The sequence below is a fragment of the Rhinopithecus roxellana genome, chromosome 16 (genome assembly GCF_007565055.1).
Source record: "Rhinopithecus roxellana isolate Shanxi Qingling chromosome 16, ASM756505v1, whole genome shotgun sequence".
Taxonomy (NCBI): Eukaryota; Metazoa; Chordata; class Mammalia; order Primates; family Cercopithecidae; genus Rhinopithecus; species Rhinopithecus roxellana.
Window position 1 is genome coordinate 77,937,431 of NC_044564.1, and position 25,877 is coordinate 77,963,307.

The following is a 25,877-nucleotide window of genomic DNA, read 5'->3' on the forward strand; positions in this document are numbered from 1 at the left end:
AAGGGAGATAGAAAAGGCAGCTATAAGTGTCAAATTACCCTTCTCAGTTGACATTATGCTCTGCCTGATATGTCCTCATTGCTTCAAGGAATCCCTACTGGGAGAAAGTAGGAGAGCATATATGTAAGTAGGATGGGCTTGGCCCAAATACACTGCCCTTCTTGTCTTTTTCTGACGAATATGAAGAACTTGATGGTCTAGATAATCTTCTGAGTATACAGATGCAGTTTGTGGTGGCCAGCCTACACAACATCCCTAAAGGCTTTGTAGCAGGAGAATCTAATACCTGAGACCCTACAGAACAGATGTTCTCCACTTGTAGAGGTCACCACTCTACTTTTAGAATAGGAAGACTCACAATGGGCGTCCGCTTCCTGGTTTGTTTTTAGCCTATTAGAATCTTTTTTTATGGTATAAGCTTAGTTTTTGTTTGCTTATGCCAGGTATTAGTATCTCAGGTATCTCTGTGATGGTTAATACTCAGTGTCAACTTCACTGGATTGAAGGTTGCAAAGTATTGATCCTGGGTGTGTCTGTGAGGGTACTGCTAAAGGAGATTAACATTTGAATCAGTGGTATGGGAAAGCAGACCCGCCCTTAATCTGGGTGGGCACAATCTAACCAGCTGCCAGCATGGCCAGAGTAAAAAGCAGGCAGAAGAACGTGAAAAGACCAGACTGGTTTAGCCTCCCAGTTTATATCTTTCTTCTGTGCTTGATGCTTCCTGCCCCTGAACATCAGACTTCACATTCTTCAGCTTTGAAACTCGAACCAGCTTCCTTGCTCCTCAGCTTACAGATGATTTATTGTGGGACCATGTGATTATGTGAGTTAATATTCCTTAATAAACTCCTCTCTCTCTCTTTCTCTCTTTAGTGTATATATAAATATATACACTAAACTCCTTGCTTCTCATGAGCAGTGAATCAGGAGTGTTAAATGCATTTATTTTGTGTAACTTTCTAAACAGCTAATACCAAGGACTATCAGTGTTCTATATATATATATTATTAGTTCTGTCCCTCTAGAGAACCCTGGCTAATACAGATTTAGGTACCAGGAGTGGTTCTAGAGGAACAGAATATTAAGAATGGAGTTCCTTTATGGTTTAGGGGATTCTAGAGTTGGCTGCTTAATATGATTAGACCCAAAAATGCTAAGGACTATACTTCTAATAGTATGGAGAACACTGATAGTCCTTGGTATTAACTGTTTAGAGAGTCATGCAAAATAAATGCATTTAACACTCCTGATTCACGGCTCATGAGAGGCATTTAGTGACTCTACACACAATATCTTTGACTATATGTGGAGAACCAAGGAATATAATGAAGTTGTTTGGTTGCTCCTAAGTTCACTGGACAAAGTGATAAAAGAAAATGATGAATTTGGGGATTCTAACTCCTGGCTTCAGAAGCAGATACTGAATGTCAAATCTGCTAAGATTGCCCTGAGTGAGAATCTTATCTCCTGTAGAGAAAGAGCTGAAATTGTGGAAAATCAGACACAAGTTCTTATTATGCAAGTGGCTGACCTGCAATGAAAGGTGTATGCACAGTCTCGCCAGGTGTCTACTATTAAAGTGAGGGCATTGATTGGAAAATAATGGAACCCTACAACTTGGAATGGGGATGTGTGGGAGGACCCTGATGAAGCTAGGGACACTGAGTTTGTAAACTCTGATGAAGCTTTTTTGCCAAAAGAAACAGCTTCCCCATCCCCAGTAGTGGCAACATCCCCTCCTCAACCCATACTGCCATCAACCTTTCCACCTTTGCTGAGGAGATAAACCATGTGCTGCCTGAGGTAAAAGTGATGGCCTCTCCTGAGGCAGTTTCCAGCAAGATAATGTTGATTCTCCTCAGGAGCCACCCCCAACACCTCTGTTTGCTTCTAGACCTATAACTAGATTAAAGTCCTAGCAGGCCCCTAGAGGTGAGGTTCGAGGTGTGACCCACGAGGAGATATGCTACACTTGAAAAGAACTGCTTGAGTTTTCTAATTTAGATAAGGAGAAATCTAGAGGATAGGCATGGGAATGAATACTAAGGGTGTGGGATAATGGTGGAAGGAACATAGAGTTGGATCAGGCTGAATTTATTTATTTGGGCCCACTAAACAGGGATTCTGTATTCAGTGTTGCAGCTTGGGCAGTTAAAAAGGGTTCCAATAGTTTATCTGCTTGGTTAGCTGAAATATGGATTAAAAGATGACCCACTGTGAGCAAGTTAGAAATGCCTGATCTCCCTTGGTTTAATGTAGAGGAAGGGATCCAAAGGCTTGAGGATATTGGGATGCTAGAGTGGATTAGTCACTTGAGACCTACTTATCCCAACTGGGAGGGTCCAGAAGATATACCCTAAACCAGTGCTTTGCGAAATAGATTTATGAGGGCAGCGCCTGCATCTTCAAAAAGTTCTGTGATTGCTCTTCTCTAAATGCCAGATCTAACGGTGGGAACCAGAGTCACTCAACTACAAAATTTAAATGCAATGGGAATACTTGGATCCTGAGGTAGCAGAGGCTAAGTGGAGGCACTCAACCTTCAAAGGCAAGGTGGATGTAGCTACCATAATGGACAGCAGAGGCAAAGCAGCAATCATAATAGTCTGACTTATGTAGAGTTCTGGCATTGGCTAATTAATCACGGTGTTCCTAGAAGTGAAATTGATAGGAAGCCTACTGCATTTCTACTTAGTTTATATAAGCAGAAAACTTCCAAGTTGATTGCACAAAAGATTAATTTGAATTATAAAAGTAAAGAATCATGGCCCCTCAATTAATTTCCAGACTTGAGTCAATTTACAGACTCTGAACCCCCTGAGTGAAGGGGAGGCCAGGTCCCCTTGAGGAAGTACAACCAACAATTTATGCTATTAATCTTTTTCCCATCCTTCTGCAAGGAGACCTCCACACTTTTACCAGAGTAACTGTGCGATGGGGAAAGGGAAATAATCAGACATTTTCAGGACTACTAGACACTGGCTCAGAGCTGACGTTGATTCTAGGGGTCCCAAAACATCATTGTGGTCCTCCAGTTAGAGTAGAGGTTTATGGAGGTCAGGTAATTAATGGAGTTTTAGCTCAGTTTCAACTTACAGTGGGTCCAGTGGGTCCCCGGACTCATCCTATGGTCATTTCCCCAGTGCCAGAATGCATAATTGGCATAGACATGCTTAGTAGCTGGGAGAATCCCCACATTGCTTCCCTGACTGATAGGGTGGGGACTATCATGATAGGAAAGGCCAAATGGAAACCATTAGAGCTGTCTCTACCTAGGAAAACTAGTAAATCAAAAACAATATCACATCCCTGAAGAGCTTGTGGAGATTAGTGCCACCATCAAGGACTTGAAAGATACAGGGGTGGTGATTCCCACCACATCCCCATTCAGCCCTCCAATTTGGCCCGTGTAGAAGAGAGATCGACCTTGGAGAATGACAGTGGATTATTATAAGCTTAGCCAATTGGTGACTCCAACTGCAGCTGCTGTACCAGATGTGGTTTCACTGCTTGAACAAATTAACACATCTCGTGGTACCTTTATGTAGCCATTGACTTGGAAAATGCCCTTTTCTCTATTCCTGTCCCTAGGGCCTACCGGATGCAATTAGCCTTCAGTTGACAAGGCCAGCAATATACCTTTACTGTCCTACCTCAGGAGTATATCACCTCTCCAGCTTTGTGTCATATTCCTGTTCAAAGAGACCTTGATCGCTTTTCGCCTCCACAAGATACCTCATTGGTCTATTATATTGATGACATTGTGCTGATCAGATCCAGTGAGCAAGAAGTAGCAAACACAATGCACTTATTAGTGAGACATTTGCATGGCAGAGGATGGGAAATAAATTCAACTAAGATTGAGAGAACTTCTACCTCAGCAAAATTTCTAGGGGTTCGATAGTGTGGGGTCTGTCGAGATATTCCTTCTATGGTGAAGGACAAGTTGCTGCATTTGGCCCCTCCTACAACCAAGAAAGAGGCACAATGCCTAGTAGGCATATTTGGATTTTGGAGGCAACACATTCCTCATTTATTATTCACTCGGCCCATTTATCACGTAACCTGAAAGGCTGCCAGTTTTGACTGGGGTACAGAACAGGAGAAGGCTCTTGGAAGCAACAGATCCAGGCTGCTGTGCAAGCTGCTCTGCACTTGGGCCATATGACCCAGCAGATCCAATGGTGCTTGAGGTGTCAGTGGCAAATAGGGATGCTGTTTGGAGCACCTGGCAGGCCACCATAGGTGAATCATAGCAGAGGTCTCTAGGATTTTGGAGCAAGGCTCTGCCATCTTCTGCAGATAACTACACTCCATTTGAGAGACAGCTCTTAGCCTGTTACTGGGCTTTGGTGGAAACTGACCTTTTGACTATGGGTCATCAAGTCACCCTGAGACCTGAACAGCCTGTCATGAACTGGGTGCTTTCTGACCTATCTAGCCATAACATGGGTCATGCACAGCAGCATTCCATCATAAAAAGAAGTGGTATATACGTGATCCGGCTCAAGCAGGTCATGAAGGTACAAGTAAGTTACATGGAAATAGCTCAAATGCCCACGGTCTTTACTCCTGCCACCCTGCCTTCTCTCCCCCAGCCTGCACCAATGGCCTCATGAGGAGTTCCCTGTGCTCAGTTGACAAAGGAAGAGAAGACTAGGGCCTGGTTCACAGATGGTTCTGCACGATATGCAGGCACCACCCAAAATTGGACAGCTGCAGCACTATAGCCCTTTTCTAGGACATCTCGGAAGGACAGAGGTGAAATCTTCCCAGTGGGCAGAACTTTGAGCAATGCACCTGGTTGTGCACTTTGCATGGAAGGAGAAATGGCCAGATATGCGATTATGATTTATGGGCTGTAGCCAATGGTTTGGCTGGATGGTCAGGGACTTGGAATAAGCATGATTGGAAAATCAGTGACAAAGAAATCTGGGGAAGAGATATGTGGATGGACCTCTCTGAGTGGTCAAAAACTGTGACGATATTTGTATCCCATGTGAGTGCTCACCAAAGGGTGACCTCAGTAGAAGATTTTAATAATCAAGTGGATAGGATTACCCCTTCTGTGGACACCACTCAGCCTCTTTCCCCAGCCACCTCTGTCATTGCCCAACAGGCCCATGAACAAAATGACCATGGTAGCACGGATGGAGGTTATGCATGGGCTCAGCAACATGGACATCCACGCACCAAGGCTGACCTGGCTACAGCCACTGCTGAGTGCCCACTTTCCCAACAGCAGAGACTAACACTGAGCCCTCAATATGGGACCATTCTTCAAGGTGATCAACCAGCTACTTGGTGGAAAGTTGATTATATTGGACCTCTCCCATCATGGAAAGGGATGAGGTTGGTCCTAACTGAAATAGACACTTACTCTGGATATGGGTTTACCTATCCTGCATGCAATGCTTCTGCCAAGACTACCGTCCATGGACTCACAGAATGCCTTATCCACCATCATGGTATTCCACACAGCATTGCCTCTGACCAAGGCACTCACTTTACTGCTAAAGAAGTGTGGAAGTGGGCTTGTGCTCAAGGAATTCACTGATCTTACTGTGTTCTCTGTCATCCTGAAGTAGCTGGATTGACAGAACAGTGGAATGGCCTTTTGAAGTCACAATTACAGCACAAACTAGGTGATAATACTTTGCAGGGCTGGGGCAAAATTCTCCAGAAGGATGTGTATGCTCTGAATCAGCATCCAATATATGGTACTGTTTCTCCCATAGCCAGGATTCACAGGTCCAGGAATCAAGGGGTGGAAGTGGAAGTGGCACCACTCACCATCACCCCTAGTAATCCACTAGCAAAATGTTTGCTTCCTGTTCCCACAACATTATGTTCTGCTGGCCTAGAGGTCTTTGTTCCACAGGGAGAAACACTGCTACCAGGAGACATAACAAAAATTCCATTAAACTGGATGTTAAAATCACCACCTGGACACTTTGGGCTCCTCCTACCATTAAGTCAACAGGCCAAGATGGAGTTACAGTGTTGGCTGGGGTAATTGACCTGGAGTATCAAGATGAAATCAGTCTACTACTCCACAATGAAGGTAAGGAAAAGTATGAATGGAATACTGGAGATCCATTAGGGTGTCTCTTAGTATTACCATGACCTGTGATTAAGGTCAATGGGAAACTATAACAACCCAATCCAGGCAGGACTACAAATGGCTCAGACCCTTCAGGAATGAAAGTTGGGGTCACTCCACCAGGAAAAAAAACCATGACCTGCTGAGGTGCTTGCTGAAGGCAAAGGGAATACAGAATGGGTAGTCATCAATACCAGCTATGACCATGTAACCACCTGCAAAAAGATGACTGTAATTTTCATGAGTATTTACTCCTTTTGTTAAAAACATGTTTGTGCATGTATACACTTGTACTAAGAAAAAGCTTCATTTTATTTCCTTTTTCCTTTATCACATGACATAGGATTTACTTACTTCATATCAGCATTTAAGTGCTGTTAACTTTATAATAGCATTTAGATTGGGGCTTGGTTCATTTCTGGTTGTAGGAAGGATAGTTATGTTAGGTGTAATTATGACCTTATTATTGTCTTTATTTGAAGATTATATATGATCTCAGGAAATGTGCATGGGTTCAAGTTGACAAGGGGTGGATTTGTGATGATTAATACTGAGTATCTACTTGATTGGATTGAAGGAAGCAAAGTATTGATCCTGGATGTGTCTGTGAGGGTGTTGCCAAAGAAGATTAATATTTGAGTCAGCGGGCTGGGAAAGGCAGACCCACCCATAATCTGGGAGGGCCCCATCTAATCAGCTGCCAGTGAATGCAAAGCAGCAGAAAAACATAAAAAGGCTAGACTGGCTTAACCTCCCTGTCTCTATCTTTCTCCTGTGCTAGATGCTTCCTGCCCTCAAACACTGGACTCCAAGTTCTTCAGCTTTGGGGCTTGGACTGGCTTCCCTGCTCCTCAACTTGCAGACAGCCTGTTGCAGGACCTTGTGATCATGTGAGTTAATACTCCTTAATAAACTTCCATATATTAGTTCTGTTCCTCTAGAGAACCCTGACTAATACAGACCCTCACTTCTTTGTATTTCACACGCATATATAACTAACACTGAATGTGGGCTGTCACCCACGTGACTAATAAAACACAGTGGAAGTTCAATGAATTGGTAAACACCTAGTATATTCCAGGCACTCTTAAAAGCAATGAAGAGACCATAATAAAATATACCACAAATTAGTGAGTGTAGAAGTAGGAATGGTAACATTTTACATTTTATCATGTGACAATTTTGATGAGATGTACATTACTGGGGAAAAATTTTAAATCTGGTATATCTTTAATATGAACAATACTTATTACTTCTGACCTAGAATAATGCTCTATACCTAGCAGGCACTCTGTAAATGTTCATTGAATTAAATTGATTTGGCCATAGAGATCTTTCTGAATATGTCAATTAAATTACAAATAGGATAAATGAAAAAGAATTATATTCTTCACCGAGCATTGGGATTTACACATTGCACTTTATTTACTTACTGCCAATAAATTTGTAACTTCCTAGTCTTTGTACACTTCTATGATTTCATACCCATACAGAGTAAATGGAAGCAGGCCAGTACCTCGGATGTCAGGTTGATAACAGCTCCTTGGAATACTACTAATTCTGGAACTAGTCAAGTAGTTTCTCACATTTGAGTATAGATCATTCCTATCATATATCGTGTTTGTTGGCTATTTGCTACAATGATGTGACCTTTTCTAAAAAGGACAAGAATAATAATGGCAATTAGTACTGGGTAGAGAAATCAATAAAAATATTATACACATACACACACACACTACAGGATTTAAATAGAATTGCAAAGCAAATAAATAATAAACTTCCTACATAGGTAAATTTGAGCAAGTTAAATTGGTTTCCTTAGATGTATATTAAACTCAAGAGCTGAAGAAAATGTTCTGGTCCCAATTTACCTAGTTTGTTCTACCTTGAAAAATTAACACACTGTATGCCTTGTTAATATATAAGTATGCCCCATATAATTATATGTATATATAATCCACATACACACACACACACACACACACATATTGACTAGAAGCCTACAGTAGCAAGGACTTGCAAAATATTAAGTGACTGAAAAAGTCATAGAAGTGAAAATTAATGTATGCTATTTTTAAGTACTTAGTAATGATATGCATGAAGAGGTAAAAAGAATTTTTTTAAATTATAGAACATACTAAATTAGAAGTGTTACCAGTGCCAGGAAGGAAAGAGCAATCATAAAGAAGGAAAAATAAAGATTAGACATATGGGGCAAGAAATAACAAGATGAGATGAAGTTGAGAAGTACTAAGTGATGCATTAAAAAAAAATAATTTAGAATATAAACCTACTACAGTGGAGAGAGATAATTAGAAAATTGCAAGAAAGAAAAGATTGGGCAACAAAATGGACAGTGAACTGAATGAGAACAATAAGGTAACATTAGAAAACATTGGAAAAGTATCATCGGCTTGCATATGAAATAACTCATTATAGATTATTAAATTATAGCATGTGATTCTACATAGTGTCATCTTTCTGTATGTGCAGGTAACTGTGCTTTACATATATTGTAATCTCTGTAGACAGCATGCGGATTATTAGGGAGAAAACCAAAAAATGAAAACGAAAATTTAGAAAATCATTTTTAAAAGTATTTTAAGTCTGGGATACAAAAATAGCAAAGTCTTGAAATTCATGAGTCTTGAGACTTTTCAAGCATTAGGAAAGCATATAATTTACCTCTTAAATGCAGTACAGCAGCTTCTTCAGTGTTAATGTAGAAAGTGGCAATGCTACAGTGAGATTCAGAGAGTAACCACACTTTCTCCCACACTCACTAATGACTCAGTCCCTAAATCCAGTGCCATGATTCTAATCTGCGACTCGGTAAAGTGGCAAATTATAAATAATAATATGTGATCCACCTCTAGGGTCATATGCAGGTAGTTTTACCTGGTAAATGTCAACATTTATACTAAAATATACTAGTGTAATTATCTGAATGCAAACTTGCAGCTCTGGACTTTGTATTTTAATAAACATCCAAGAATATTTGGGTACAAATAGCCCTTAGCCTACAGAAGGGGTTAATATTAAGTGTATAATTCTAATGAGATACACTATGCTTTGATCCAATGATAGCAAATAGAATGATACAGCACCTTCCAGGGATAACAAATTGGCCATTCAATTACATGTGAGCTGAAAACAAAACTAGCATGTTGTATAATAAAGACCTTCCTAAAGGTTTTAGTCTAACTGTAAGATGAAGAAAGAGAATAATGGCCTCTCAAGTTGACTTCTAAATCAGGATATTCATAATAGTACAGATTATCACTGTAAGAGAGTTCATACTTTTTTTTTTTTACTTTTTAAACTGAAAAGCAAAAATGCTTTATATGTATTCTAATATAGGAAACCATACTTCTTTAGCAGAACTAGTAATAATTATGGTTCTAAAGATTCACTTGTAGTCTTTCATCAATTATAAAATCAAACACCTTCATTTCTCATTATTATTGTTACAGTGCATAAATAAATCAATATACAGCTTTCATTATATTGACTATGTTAGAAAAAATTTACCTAGAAGATACTTGGATGAATGTCTCAGTGTTTTGTGGTTTTTCCAGTAGAATTGTTTCTGTTATTAAAGAATATAAGATGAGTTTGCATTGCTTTCTGCATTCCTTGCCTTGTGTCTCAACATTAGATACAAATCTGCTGTTACCTTGGGACTCAGCAGTAATGAATAAGCTATTAACTATGCTGAGGGTGAGTGTAGCAATGTATAATCTCAACAATTCTGTAGCATAGGCTATTAAAGTTATAACTGAGAAAAGAAACCAGCCAAAGTAGAAAAAAAAATCCATAAAATTAAATAAAAACAAGGCCAATTTCGCCTGATGTTGAAAGATTGAGAAGACTCACAGTGCAGGACAAGCAATTTAATTGAAGAAAAGCAGTGTATTCATTCAAAATTACCCCATTTTGCTTATAGTTCTGTTTTAGGTATTACTTTGATATCAACATTACCTTAGCTAGTGCTGCTCTATCTTTCATGTTCTAGAAATTATTGTACATTGGGGATTTCTATTTTTTTTTTGTCCAAAAATGGCACCAGCAAAATGTGAAGCATTCCAAACCTGTTACTTCAACTCACTGTAAGGTTTGTCTGTAAGGTGAGATCCTTTTCATTGTTCTTCCAAATAGAGTAGGTGGCCTGGTTGCTAGCCAAATGGTCAAAATCAAAGCAGAATGTTAGGGTATTTGTACTAACATAAGCTCTGCTACCTCAGGTCATCTGAAAGAGGAGAAGATGGAGGGAGCATGTGTAGGTCTTCCAGGAAGAGGTGAGAGTCTTGAACACCAAGTGAAAAGGTAAAGATAGAATCTGAGTGGTAAGAATAAAGACGTAAAACGAAAGTGGGGTTATAGCCAGACAATGATAGGCAGAGTTTGTTCCACATGTTCACTGCAAATAGCCTTAGGGTATCTTTGATTAATAGAGTGACTTTATCACTTCAGTTTATCATCCGTTATGATTTACAGAATATGAGAGGGAGGAGAACAAACCAAAGTTTTCTGACTCCAGTTAAAAGATACCTTGCAAGATAGAGTACATGAGAAATTTGCAGTGTGCTTACTTAGTGCCTCTGCTTTCCAAGGAATGAGAAGGACCTGACCAAATGGTCCTGTCCACATTCTAGAAATCAGAAACTATGTTGCTTCATTGCTTTATGAGAGTATATTTTAGAATTTAAAAAGATGTCTGTGGTTATCCTGGCATACCATATTCAGTGATTGCTTTTTTATGTTGGGCTATCAGGCAGTCTTAGTTGTCTCAGTTTATGTTCAAGAGATTTAAAGGAAATTAAGTAAGAAATCTGCTCGGAGATTCCTTAAGTGTCTTTGAGGAGCTTAATGGGAGGAGGAGGATAAGAAAGGCAGAATCCAACCAGTCACCTTTGCTTTTGGCAAGGTTTGGTTTTAAAACCACAGCTTTTAATTCCTTATATTTCTGATTCTCATTTAAAAGTATCATGCAAAATAGAAGATAGTACTAAAACAGAACAAGGTTAAGATACTAGTTTATGCATGGAGAAAAACAAATTATAAAAATAGACAGCTATGGTCAACATTCAAATTGATCCAAATATCAAACAACCTTAAAGAATCAAGCAAGGCCTTTTATCTGAATTTTTAGAATTTCTTGGAGCAATATAAGTGGAAATATAAAGAGCAAAGATAATGGAAATTCTGAAGTCCCATAAAGGGGCATTTTGGATAGGCAACACTGCATGTAAAATTTTTATCAAACTTAAGATTTCGGATTGAAAACCAGAGGCAGAGGGATCCTTTCAAGGCACTTTCAAGACATGATAGAGTGTCATTTTTAAAAGTATAGTTCTTTTGAGTTCTGGCCTGCTTCTTAGCTCTTTGGGCTCAGGTAAGTCCCTCTGAGGTTTCTCTTTTTTTCATCTATAAGGTAACAATTAAAGAACTACCTACATACTTTTAGACCAATGCTGTGAACGTATAAGGGAAAAAAAGAAATACACAAAAGTGTTACAAAAGTGAAAAGTGCCACACAAATATGAGTTGTTACTGCTTACCTGAGGAGACAGTCTTGCTTCTGTGCTCTGCAGGACTCTGGCTATTGCTTTCTACAGCAGCATAAAATAGTCTGGCACTTGCAACATCTTCTAGATATCACCTCCTTATCCTTTGACCACTTCATCTTTAGTCTGTCCACGTAAGCAAATGCCATGCTCGTTAGCACTCCTTCACAAACTAACAAGACTTAAGAGGCAAAAATATACTAGCAGGTGATTACATGAGTAGTTTATGTTTTTCCTGGAAAGTGATCTCATCTCTGGTGTCTTTTGAGATATTGTGAATGTCTTCTTGGTAGCCGAACTCCATAATATTCAGGAGACCTAAATGCTAGGAATGATCCCTTTCCACCCCTCTATCATCTTTGGCCAATTAAGTTTTCTCAGTTTCATAGTTACAGTGCCTCTTCTGACCCCAACCAGCCATCTGAACATGATTGCCCAGAGTCAAAGGACATTCCAGAAGAAAGATGCTGGAAAAGTCATTATTCTCGGCAAACTAACATAGGAACAGAAAACCAAACACTGCATGTTTTCACTTATAAGTGGAAGCTGAACAATGAGCACACATGGACACACAGGGAGGAGAATAACACACACTGGGGCCTTTGCGGGTGGCAGGGGAAGGGAGAGCATCCGCATAAATAGCCAATGCATGCGGGACTCAATCACTAGGTGATGGGCTGATAGGTGCAGCAAACCACGATGTAACAAATCTACGCATCCTGCACATGTATCCCAGAGCTTAAAGTAATATAAAATAACATTTAAAAAAAGAAATACACTGGAAAAATCCAGTTTCCAAGGGTAAAAGAACAATATTAGAGAATCAAGTTGATTGATTGGTTGATTGATTGTAGAGATGAAGCCTGCCTATGTTGCCCAGGCTGGTCTTGAACTGCTGGGTTCAAGTAATCCTCCCAGCTCAACCTCCCAAAGTGCTGGGATTACAGGCATAAGCCACTATATCTAGCCTGAGAGTCAAATTTAAATGTCAGTAATAACTTCAATTTCTTGAGCACCTATAGTGGGAGAGGCATTGTGACAGTTCTTTAATAATGCAGGACAATACTTTGAAATATTAATTTAAGTCTTTTCTTTCTCTTTATTTTCCTCCTTTTAATCTCCACTCCTCCCAATCTCCATTCAGTACTGAAGACAGAATTTCTGTTTGCTTTCTTCAAAAAAGTTTGGGAAAGAGTCATTTATTTTCAGAATTTCATACCTACCAAGGAACTAATATACAGAGAAACATAGGGAAAAGGGTATTTGTACTTTATACAGACTAAATATCTGGTAGAAGCCTATTCTCTCCATATCTGTAACACTAAAAGCTTTTCTTTGGCTTGAGTCAGGAACAAAAGAAGAAAGAAAATTCTATGGATCCTGAGAGCAGAGGAAACCTATTTCCTGGGTTTCAGAGACAAAGGCAACAGAACTGGAGAAGGGGCACCTAAGAGATGATCCTCTGGGAACCACATCAAAGATTCTTCACTCAAGCTTTGCAAAGAAGAGAAAATTAGAGAGCCCTGGGATCTGAAGGGGCTGTGCACACCGATGCAGTGAATATCTCAGGGGCCATCAGTATTAACTTATGACTTCAGATCAGAAGTTATTTCTCCCCAACCAGGATCTGACAGCCAAAATCTTAGCACTGTATAATATCCTCAAGTAGTATATACTGCTCCCCAAAGACAGTGGGTATAAAATTTCAGGTACAAATTACATTGAGTTTTTATCTTTTATCCCTAACAGCCTAACAGAAGAAGATTTCAGTCAGCAATTACAGTGAGTTAAAGAAAATGAAGAAAGCTTGTTTGCTTCCATCCCTGGATACATCTGGATTCATACCCAATACATATTTGATGCCTCAATTAATTCCTACAACAGAACTACAAAAAAAGAAATTCCTCTACTCCTTATTACAGATAGAAAACCTGGATAGAAAAATTTAAGTAGTTTCTTAAGATAGCACAGCTAGTTTATGATGGTGCTGGGATTCAGCCATAAGTCTTTTCAAATCTAAAACTATCATATCTGTTATGCCGTAGTACCCATATCACAAGGGTGAATAGACTGGGAAAAAATTGTTATCGGCTAGCTATAATACTGAGACTTTTTAAAGTTACTATGAATCTGGGAAGCATTCTTGCCTCTTCATATGAGTACAGAGACAAAGCAGGAGATCGGTGTTCGGTCTCAAAAGTAAACTCTACTAAATAATATATTTCATAAACACAGGTGCAATTACAATTTGAAACACCAAACTGGACTCCTCATAAGCATTTTATAGCCTAATTTCTTCACACAGTTCTGCTTAGTAGTGGTTCCGAAAGGACAAATCCCATGAGGAATACAGATCTATCTGTAGTCATTGAGAAATTTTCTGAATATTAGATACTTAGCTGCTATGAAGAAAACTTTGGGGAGCCCCAGGAGTCAAAAGGCAGCTGGGAATAGTTCAGGGCAAGTCACTGGGGCTCTACATGAATTGGAAGGAGGCTGGCACCAAATGGTGGCCCAAAGAGCTGCCAGTGGAGATTGGCACTTGTGCACCAAGACTAAGGGGGAAACAAGTTGCAAGACAGTGGTGCCAGCTGGAAAAATTCTGCCTGTGAAAAGAAGGAGATGAGCTTTTATGGAGGTACCAAACAATAATTTCTGAGGTATACAAGGATGGCTGAAGTGTGGACATGGGACTGGAAACAGAGGCAGGGCAATGATGCAAATAAGCAAAACAGAAGGCAGGACAAAGGCAAGGAAAGAGAAGGGGGATGAAAGGAGAAACAGCCTTAATTAAGAAAGCCAGCTAGGTAACACATTTCTGAAAAGGCAGCTTGGTTTAGTTCATGTCGTGTCAATTACATTGAAGTATCAGGTACAGAAAAGAATGAAAGTAGAGAAACAAAATCATTACCTGAGGAAGGGAAAAATAATACATGAATACATACTGAAAATCAGGTCAATATGATTTTTATATCAGATTATATATTATAAAATATATGACTATGGGTCCTTCTGTAATCATTTGTAAACATCAGCTTAGTTTTCTCATTTGTAATAAGTGGCTGATAATAAATAAATTATAGTTGATATTATTACTATTAAAATATGTGCTCTAATAAGCATTTAATACGTGCTGCATGCTGTGCTAAGCATGTCAAATGAATTCTCTCACAAAATTACTCTATAATAACTCACATAATAACCGAATGAGTTACCATAATAAAACAGTTTTGTAGGGTACCAGATTCATACCAGGTACTCAATAAATGATGGCTACTGTTAATAATGCCTTTGATGAAATGGAATCCCATTAGTATTGGTTCTTTTTTGCTAATTAATTCCTATTCTCAAATATTCTTTTAATGGATGTCTATTTCAATTCTGATGTCCAATGGGGTTGGGGGTCATGTAGTGGAAAGGAAGGATTTTATTTCTATTCCGTACATAAATTTCAGATAGTCTCCTTCCCAAAGGCATGCAAAACATGTAGATCGGCTGCAAACACCTTGAGCTCAGACAAGGTTTATAATTGCTGTGTATCTCAAGCTAGAATTTCCCCTTTATGCATGCAGTCCTCTTTCTGGTGTCCAGAATCTTCTTTCTCTCTACTATCTACTGAGAGTAAAGCATCCTCTTTACTCTTCTCTTTTTACACACATTTCTACTGAATGCTATGTGCACATGTGCTGTGAGAAGGTTGTTGACTGGATGTTCATAATAACCACACTTTTCTGCATCTGCAGGAAATAGAATACTCTCTCTTTAACTCAGGAATGGTTCACTCCTTTTCATCATGAAATGTCACCTTCTTAGAAAAGCGCCTTCAACTAACCAATCTAAATTATTTTTCCCTGTTAATTTCCATCTGATTGCCTTAGGCATTGCTTTTAAAGTACTTCTGAAAATTACTCCTCAAGATTTGCATACTATTTTGTTTGTCTGCTCACTTGTATTTTCCTTTAGTCCTTACTACAAAGTAAATTTTGTGAGGGCAGAAACCATTTCTGTATTCTTCTGCATTCAGAAATATTCATTAAGCACCAGTAGACACCAGGCATTGTTCTAGGCACTGGGATACAGCAAAGAACCGACATTCTAGCAGTGAGAAACGAACAGTCAAAAAAAATGCAGGTGGTGATGTTATGAACCACATAGCAATGCAAAGGAATAAAGGGAGAGTGGCAAGGCTGCAACAATGAGAAGTTATTGGGATTCCATTTCATCAAAGATAATCAGGAAAGGCTCCCTGATGTACTGACCTATAATAACTAGTAGGAGAAGATAATTCTAAGTAGAGGGAACAGTAAGTACAAAGACCAAGAACTTGTTGCGTGTGTTCATGAAACAACAATCAGTCTTTATAGCTAGGGCATGGTGAGCAAGGAGGAGAGAAAGAAGAGATGAGATTTGAAGGACTGTTGGGCATCGTGAAGCTGTAATAAGACCTTTGATTTTATCTTGGGTGAGGGGGGAATAACAATGTAGTTTTAAGCAGAAAGTGACAGAATCTGACTTACGTATTAAAAGGATTGCTTTTCCCATTATGTAGAGAATAGCCTGGTAGGGGGTGGTTAAGGGAGAACAGTTGAGACTATTGCAGTAGTTTAAGTGAAAGATCCTGGTGGCGTAGAATATAGTGATTGTTGCAAAGGTGAAGAGATGTCAGGTTCTGTATACATTTTCAAAGTAGAGATGACTGAATTTGCTGAAGAATTGGATGGGGGCATAACAAAATGAAAAGTACCAAAGATGATTCCAACTTTTATGGCATTTGAAATTTAAAGATTGGAATTGCACTGACCAGGTTAGGAACTACTAGGAGAAAAAAAAAAAAAAAGTTTAGGAGTTAGAAATTGAGAGTTCAGTTTGAGATAGGTAAAACTTCAACTACAGAAAACCCAAGTAAGCAGTTGACTATACACACCAACAAGTGTGGAGTTAAGGAAAGAGTTTTGAGACTGGAAATATACATTTGGAAGTTATCAGAATATAGATGCCATTTAGAGTCATTATAGTGGATGGATTCACTTATGAGGAAGATAAACAAAGTAAGGATCTGAGGACAGACTCCAGAGTACTCCAACGTTTCGTTCTAGGGAGAATGATGAGAAAATAGCAGAGCAGGCTGACAGAGATTCCTCTCTGACGTAGGAGAAAAACCAGGAGAATGTGGGGTCCTGGAAACCAAGGGTCTGTAGCAGCTGATTAGTTAAGTAATAGAACTGTGAATGGAGTACTGGGTCTGGCAATATGGCAGTGCCTGATAACCTTGATCTGAGCAGTTTTGTAGGGTTGAATGGGTAAATGGAACAGTTTCAAGAAAGTCTGTAAGGAATGAAAGTGGAATACACACAACTTTTTCAAAGGATCTTGCCAAAAAAGAGATTAGAGAGATGGGACTGCAGTGGAGAGGGCTATGAGGTTACTGGCATGTATTTCATAATAAGCACGTTTACAAAAGGAAAGAAAATTGATGTTATAGGAGACAATCACCAGAGTGAAGTCCTTGAACACGATGGAGGATGGGACATATTATCCAAGTGAAGGAGGAGACTGTGGGTAGGAACTGGAAGAGTTCTTTCACTGTAACAGGAAAAAGGGAGGGTGGTTGGGTATGGGTGCCCTTGTACTGGTGGTTTCAGCGTGTAAGCACATAGAAAGTTTCCCCCAATTCCTTGATTGAATAGTCAATAACTTTAATACTGCCTGACACATAGTAAGTGCTCAAACCAGATACTGAATGAATGGATGTGCATTATTAAATCTGCTTCCAGAAAACTTCCTAAGAAAATTTTCTGGGTTGGGACTCTCCTTGCATTTTAGCTTCAGCCTGCACTATAAAATGGAATAGAGTAACAGAAAAAGAGAGAAGCTTTTCAAATAAGTTGTAAAGATTTATTTCATAGCCTCCACCCCTAGCCTTTTCTTCTAAAACAAAGATGTGGATAGAAAGGTATAAGATGTTGTAATTATATTATAGAAGTAATTGGATAGCTGTGACTCCTCTTACCCTCTCATAATATCTATTGGATATAACTCTTGGCTTTCTCATTTTGGCTACATTCCCAGAACCATATGCAAAATGTTTTCCTGAAATATTGAAAAGGAACCTACCTTTTAAGTTCATCATCTCTTTGCCTGAAAAGTGGCTTATTCTTGTCCTGTTGAGATTGCATTTTGCATGATATTTTTCCTTTCTTTACTGTTAAGATTGCATTTAGCATGGGCTTTTCTCTTCCTTTACTATTAAGGTTAAAAATTGGAAAATTCAAGTTGCATACAAGCTAAGCATATTGTCATAGACAGTAGAGATATATACACAAATAAGGAAAAAATGAAGATGACTAGAATTCGTTTTAACGTGAATTATGAGAAGAGAAGGGGTCTAATGTTCACAGACACTCTAACAGGTGCTAGGCTGTCTACATTTATTATTTATATGTAGTCATTACAAAAAAAACAAAGTAGTTATTATTTGTTACAAAATATAAGTATGTAAGAAAAAGTTGCAAAAAGTGGAACAGAAGTTCAAGGTTAAAAAAAACAATATTTTTCACTTTTTAAGTACCTTATTAAAAATATATATGTACCAAATATATTACTAAGTACTGCATATGGAATATCAGCTTTAACTTTAGAATAACTATAAAATATATATTTTACCCCATCTTAGTAGATGAGAAATCTGCAGCATAAAGAAGTTTAATAATTTGCTGAAAGTAACACAACTATTAGGGGCTTAAATCCAGACTTGACTCTCGGCTGAAGACATGCCCCTTCTGCTGCACCACGTTGTCCCTTGAGGGAACCAGAACTGCCAGGGAATTGGCCAGTACATGAAGATACAGCAAAACAGAATTACCGGATAATTTCGATAAACAGCATCACTGGTTCAACAGTTTAGTTGATTATACTTACTAGCTAAGTCACAATCAGCTATATGTACTTACATCTCTCCAGAAATAAAGAGATCCTTGTATTTCCAAGTCTCTCTCAAAACATTCTGATTTGAACATTAGCAAAAATGTACCAGTATAGAATCGATTTTTAAAACTCAATCAAAAATGGGAAAGATTCTTTTTGATCTCTTAAACAAGTGGACAGCTAAATTACAATGAAAAATAAATAAGAAAAACTTTATCCTATGTAAATGTATACATGTATGAATATACTGTGTGATTTTTTTTAAGAGTAATTCCTTCACAGGCAACCTGGGAGATACAGTAATTAAGAATGCATTTTTTAAAATCAGAATTGAGTTTCAATCCTGCCCTTGCCAGTTTTTGGTATGAGACTTGCACAAGTTACTTAGGTTATGCCTCATATAATACATATATATAAAATATATAATATGTATAATACATACATAAAAACATATATATTTATATGTGTGTATTATATATAATACATATAAATATCATCTATATAATATATAATATAGTATATAAATATATTATATATTATATATAAACATTCTATAATATATAATATATAAATATATATAATATAGATATAATGTATATTATATATAAAATATATATCTATATATATGCAAAAAGAAATCAGCTGGGCGTGGTGGCGGGCACCTGTAGTCCCAGTTATTCGGGAGGCTGAGGCAGAAGACTGGCGTGAACCTGGGAGGTGGAGCTTGCAGTGAGCCAAGATCGCACCACTGCACTCCAGCCTGGGTGACAGAGTGAGACTCCATCTCAAAAAAAAAAAAAAAAAACTTTCAAAATTCTCTAGCTTATCAAGTAATTTTGGAAAATTGTTGGTCTGAATATATAGACATATATTTTTGATTATCTTTTTTATGCTTTTTTAGGCAATATATATATAGTGAATACACATATCTTGGCTCACTGCAAGCTCCACCTCCCAAGTTCACGCCATTTCCCTGCCTCAGCCTCCCAAGTAGCTGGGACTACAGGCACCCACCACCATGCCCGGCTGATTTCTTTTTGTATTTTTAGTAGAGATGGGGTGTCACCGTGTTAGCCAGGATGACCTTGATCTCCTGACCTCGTGATCCACCTGCCTCGGCCTCCCAAAGTGTTGAGATTACTGGCGTGAGCCACCGCGCCCAGCCTGAAAGACATTTTTTAATGTTGGTTTTAATTTTCCTAACTAAAGTCCATAAAAGTCTTAGCCAACTCCCCAGATTTGTGTAATTCCTACAACTATTACACTTAGGTGAGGAACTCACGCGAATTCTTAGAAAGAAATATTTATTTCCTTCCAGGTATCATAACTATACACACCTTCAGCTGCAGGAAGAACCCCGGGAAAAATCTTCATTCTCTCAGGGTGTTATTTCCACAAATACAAATACTATTCTTTTTTTTTTTTTTTTTTCCTTCATGTTTCCATTCAAAGTAATCACCTTTGTGAAATTTTCCCTGTAGCTTCACCCAGATGTGTGAACTGGTTCTTTTCCTAAATTCATACAGTATTTTATTTCTCTCTCTCAACCCTCCACCTTATTTGTATTCCGTCAGTCTCATAGCACAAGTTTCAAGAACACAGGGGCTATTTTTTTATGCATCTTATTTCTACACAGACCTTAACATAAGCTCCTCACATGAGTAGCTTCTTCCTCAGAGTTGTATTAAGCATTTGATGTGTTCTAGACTCTAGCATAATAATCACTTATATTTTATTGAGTGCTTCCTCTTTGCCACAAGTATCTGATAAGGGCTTTTAGAACATGATCTCATTCAATCTCGAAACTACCCAAAATCAGTCACATTATTAAACCCGTTTTGTAAGTTGGGAGGCTGAGAAGTAGAGAGTATGGCCCGTGGACTTAAGGTCCCGAATTGGCAACATCCTACTTGGTCTCTGTTACCTCAGAGCCCACATGCTTGACCACTGTGTAAACACCACCCCTGCAGACGTTCAGGAAATTCTCAATGAACAAACAGATAAAAGTTAAGGACTATTTTTGTTGTCCTTTCTCCAGCTGTAAGATAAGATGTAAGCAAGTGATCTTTTTTTTTTTTTTTTCTCAAAAGATCAAGAAATTTCTTCATATAAAAAGAGTATTCAGACCAGGCATGGTGGCTCACAGCTGTAATCCCGGCACTTTGGGAGGCTGAAGGTAAGGGACACTTGAGGTCAGGAATTTAAGGCTGCAGTGTTCATGATTCTGTACCCAGCCTGGGTGACAGAGTGAGATCCTGTCTCTAAAAAGAAAGAGTATTCAAAGACACACATGTAAATATTTATTTGTCCTTTGAGTACATGCATATATATCACATAATATATCTTGAGGGCTACAGAGAACATTGAAGTTTATTCTTGGTGACTTGTAAACTGCCAGTTACTTAGACTTAATGAGTTATGAAAGTCTTGGCCTTGCATTGAAAGTTGCAAAGTGAAGAAATAATTGTTTTTTATTACCCGGGGTAGTCAAACCAATTACTTAAGCAATTAACCTTCACTTTCTGTTCTACTCCAAGAGAGGTAAAAGCAATGGTTTTAAACATTTCTTAATAATTATTAATCCTTCCATACATTGATCCATATTATGAACAGCTGTCATTGTTTACCAATACTACAGACTAAAACTTTGATCCATATTGGAAAAAAAAAAAAAAATAAGAGGATAGATGTAAGACTTAAATAGGTCAATTGTGAAGAAGAGGCTATGCTAGCTTGATGAGTAAATACATCCAAGCTGCTCTCCAAGTACAGTGGACTCTGAATTATTTTCTCATTTTGACCTTCTAAGTGGGAATTTAATGAGACACTATTGTAGTTACTTCAAAAACGGATTAAATCTAGAATAAGACAGACATGTTTCTACTAATACTGGCTAGGCCTGGGTTATCTGAAAATTGGGATTCATATTCTGTAAGAAATATGTGAAAAGCCTATGCTTAATAAAAGGAAAAAATTGAAAGTGAGGTTACTCCTGAGAATATAAAACACACGTTAACTTCCTCAGATATATAAATGGTTAAAAATATGCAACAAAAAATTCTGTCAATATTTGAGTTCTAGCACTCTCTAAAGACTCTTAGAGGCATACATGGTCAAATATTCTAGGAACCATAGCTGCTTGGTGGGCTCTGGAGTCAGACTACCTGGCTTCCAATTTAAGCCCAGCATTTATTATTAGCTGCACATCTTTAATGTGACTTAGCCTCAGTTTCTCAAATTACAGTTCTGGGAGCACAGTTACCTGGAAAATAGTATGTGATCCAAATATTAGCTAGTATTCATCTTATTCCTATTTTTAACTAAACAAATGTTTCTAAAACTTTACTAATGAGAAACCCAAATTTCATAAGAAAAATGAAAACCCAGAGCTATTGCTTGTAGAGCTTATAATACAATGTCATACTCATTTTAAGCCAAGCAAAGCCAGTTGTTTATGGGTAAGGGGGAGTGTGTTAATGCTGTTGCTTTTTGTATTTTTCTTTTCTTCTCTTTTCTCTTCTTTTCTTCTTAGAGGCCTTGAATATGTGTAAAGAAGAATCTATTACAACAAATCGGCCAGGCGCGGTGGCTCACATCTTCAATTCCAGCACTTTGGGAGGTCAAGGCGAGCACATCACTTGAGGTCAAGAGTTCGAGACAAACCTGGTCAACACGGTAAAACTCCGTGTCTACTAAAAATACAAAAATCAGCCAGGCCTGGTGGCAGGTGCCTGTAGTCCCAGCTACTTGGGAGGCTGAGGCAGGAGAATTGCTTGGACCCAGGAAGGGGAGGTTGCAGTGAACTGAGATCATGCCACTGCACTCCAGCCTGGGCAACAGAGCAAGACTCTATATCAAAGAAAAAAAAAGAATATATTATAACAAATCTCAGTGTTGTATGAGTGACAAAATTACTACCATAAGAATGTGCCAAGAGGCAAGAAAAAAAATCCAGTCTAGAAACAACTGTCTACAAGATATGTTGCCTAACAGGATTAGTACATATTTTTTTCCATTTAAATGGTCTAGGAGAGTTCATTATTTCTAAGAGAGTATTCTAGTAAGGTCACTCTCTCCTTTTCTTGTTTTCCTCCTCCTCCTTCTCTCTCTCTTTTTCTTTCTCCCACTCTCTCTTCAATGATCTATGGTCAAAAGCACTGGGTTATACAACCTATTACCCACTCAACAAAGATGAGCAATAGGAGAGAGTTTCTGAGAAGGAGGTTCAAATGGGACAGACATTCTCAAGCATTCCATCCCCTACCTAGCAAGCATTCTTGTCGCTGTAAATCAATCAGAAGTTGCCTCTGTGTAGCATTCACATCATATATACAACTCTTGCCAATCTCAATGTTTAAAAACATTTGTTTTCTAAATAATCTGAAATCTGTAAGAATTTGTTTTCCAAAAGTTTTCTTAATCACATCTACAACTTCTAATCAGAGACTTTTGTCAAACAACTAGGTTTATGAAGTTTATTAATATAATTCTAACTTAAAGCAAATGAACTTGACCTTTGTATTAGTATGTTTAACTTTATCTCATGTAAATGTGACAAATTTTTAAAGTTTTACAAATATTAAAAAGACTATTTAGTACTAAAATCTACTCCAAAGACTGCCTTAAGGGACTGAGGTTTGAAAAAGGATAAAGTCAATTCTAAAATTCACGCAATAATGGGATTATTTTATAGGGTAATGGTGAGACAGAAAATGATTTTCTGCCGAGTAACAGCACTGATATAGACTATACTGATCTGTGTTTCATCTCAAGATGAAAAGGGGAAAGAAATCACACTTGAGAAAGCTATGAAGCTTTCCGAGATAGAATGTTGTTAGAACGCTCTGTAATTGATGATAATGTCCCTTGGATGAGTCTGTTTATATGTGATTGGTGCACCACGATTAGACAAGCAGGAAAAATAAACCATCATTTTATGAAAGATGGGTGGAGATTTTCCAATCATTTTCCAAGGTTAAACTCAGACACTGTCTATATGGTATCAGAATTTTTAGTTGACTTTTTTTTTTCTGCAATATCTCTTATGGCAATGTATGTGGGACTTGCCCAAGGTTTGTTTGTCATTGTTGTTTTCTCTTGAGATTTGAAGCCAGAAACTGGAAAATTACCTAAATTGCCCAGCTGACCCCAAAGTAACTGACATCATTCCCAAGGGTGGCTGATCTGGAAGCCTGGGTTCTGAAATGAAGTTAAGGCTGAATAAGGTTCAAAACAGATCAATGATAAATATGTAGCATGAGCAAGAAATAAACTTTTAATGTTTTAACCATCTGAAATCTGGGGATTTTTGTTACTGCAGCATAACATAAACTATCTTGACTTGTACAGGACATATAGAAGGTGCACTTAATCCAAACGTTGGAGGGGGGGCAGGAAATGTTCCCTTGTTTATGACATATACATGCATATGTTATTTTCATAATTATCTTATCACCTACTCGAGTGTAAACTCTGAGGACATAGCACCCTGCACAAAATATTTGCCCAGTAAATGCTGGTTTAAGTGAAATTGGTCAAAAATAAAGCTAGAGTTTTAGAAATTCAAATTTAGTGCCCTTATACAGTGCCTGTTAACCAAAATACTGGTTCTAGATAAATCTTGGCTCTGCTACACTATATAATTGGGAAATCTTGTATTTCTTTATTGAGATGGATATCATATCCCTCATCAGTTAAACTGAAATGATAATTGCATGAAAATATGTATTGTAATTTCAGTACAAAGCAGATGATCTACAAAAAATGCTATTTTTCTCTCAGAATCACTGTTTTCTGTCTCTTTCACATTCCAATGATGATAAATTCTAAACTAGATTTTGAAACCAAGAAATCAATTTGTTTCTACAAGATTAGAACAAGGACTGTTTAAAAGATTGAAAACATAATCACTTGTTGTTAAAATTAACATATATCAAGTGCCTTTCCCTTAAAATAAATTGCTATAGATATAATATTGGCAAAATGAAAGACAATGTTGCAAATTTGACTTAAAAAAACACTTTTGAATTTTCCATTGTGAGATTTGTCATGTGTCTTGCCTAGAAATCTCTACATATGTTTTCTCTCATCAATATTATCAGCTTCTGAGGGATCAAAAAATGTACATGCAGGCCTAAATCAAATTTAAATCTATGCAATACTTCAGATAGTTTAAAATTAATAGGAATTTTGCATTGTAATATACCACAATTGGGTACTTAATGAAAAAATGATATATATTTTTATTTTTTAAGTATCCTATGTACCTTAGCACTCTCCTGAGTGCTACTTCAATTCCTACTATTCTTTGCAAAGCTAAACTCTGACTGCTTGTCTCCCATGAAATGATTTATAAAGAAATCTTCCATTATCCTTGCTGATAAGAATGCTTCCCAATGCACGCTGCTGCATTTTCAAATAGATATTCATCTCCACGAGGAAAAAAATCTTTTTTAATGATTATAGTGCCATGATTTACAGTTGTTAGCTGAAAGAAGATTAATCCAAAGAGACTTGATGAAGTCTATGCCAAAAAACACAGTAACAAGTATTCAAACAAAACAAAACACTTTAGAGCTGTGTTTTACCTTTGATGGACTCAGGCATACTCCGAAAGACCAAACCAACTGAAGAAACGGACTGAATCTTTGTAAGTTCCCTACATCAACTTCCTATTGAATCATCAAATGTAAAAAACAGAGGAAAAAAAACCCTCAAAAAATGACTGAAAACTTCTTCAAATGTGTGTTTGAAAGAGACCAGGAAGCTCTTCATAAAATGTGTTCAGTTAATCTAACTGAGGCCCATTTTAAAATGTACCAATCAGCTTATATGTTAAATATCTGAGAAACTGCATTTAGGTTTTTCTCAACCTGAATCTGCAGACTCAAGCTATCCACATACAATTTGGATGAGCACAAGATTAGCAGCCATACTGCTCTGATTCATCTGATTTTAATAGAACCCTTGGGGATTGTTGACTCAATGCAGCTGACTGGTTTCTTGCTATATTAAATTGTCCCTAATCTGATTGGCTACATCATAATATTATAGACTATGGACTACTTGTCATAGCATGTTTCTATGTTTGGTTCTCTGCAAATTTAAGAAAGGAAACTATTTTCTTAAAGTTTTGATTTCTAATTTCTTGATTTGGGCATACGACCACCACTAGCAAATGTCATCAGAGTACAAAAAAAGAAAATAGAGGCTATCACTAATAATACATTACTTCACTATTGACGGGATGACTGTGGGTTTTGAAGCTTATGACTTCAAAA

At 37.8% G+C, this 25,877-nt stretch overlaps 1 protein-coding gene across 1 annotated transcript; it reads left to right on the forward strand.

Moving 5' to 3' along the window:
- Positions 1-1,114: 1,114 nt before the first annotated feature.
- LOC104657887 (putative inactive deoxyuridine 5'-triphosphate nucleotidohydrolase-like protein FLJ16323) lies at positions 1,115-12,202 on the forward strand (the record flags this gene model as incomplete). Its single annotated transcript, XM_010357752.1, is given in 5 exon segments — positions 1,115-1,123; positions 5,885-5,990; positions 5,993-6,067; positions 10,351-10,432; positions 12,091-12,202. Coding segments are annotated over 5 exon segments (384 nt in total), but the record flags the coding sequence as incomplete, so codon positions are not given.
- Between the last annotated feature and the right edge of the window lie 13,675 nt (positions 12,203-25,877).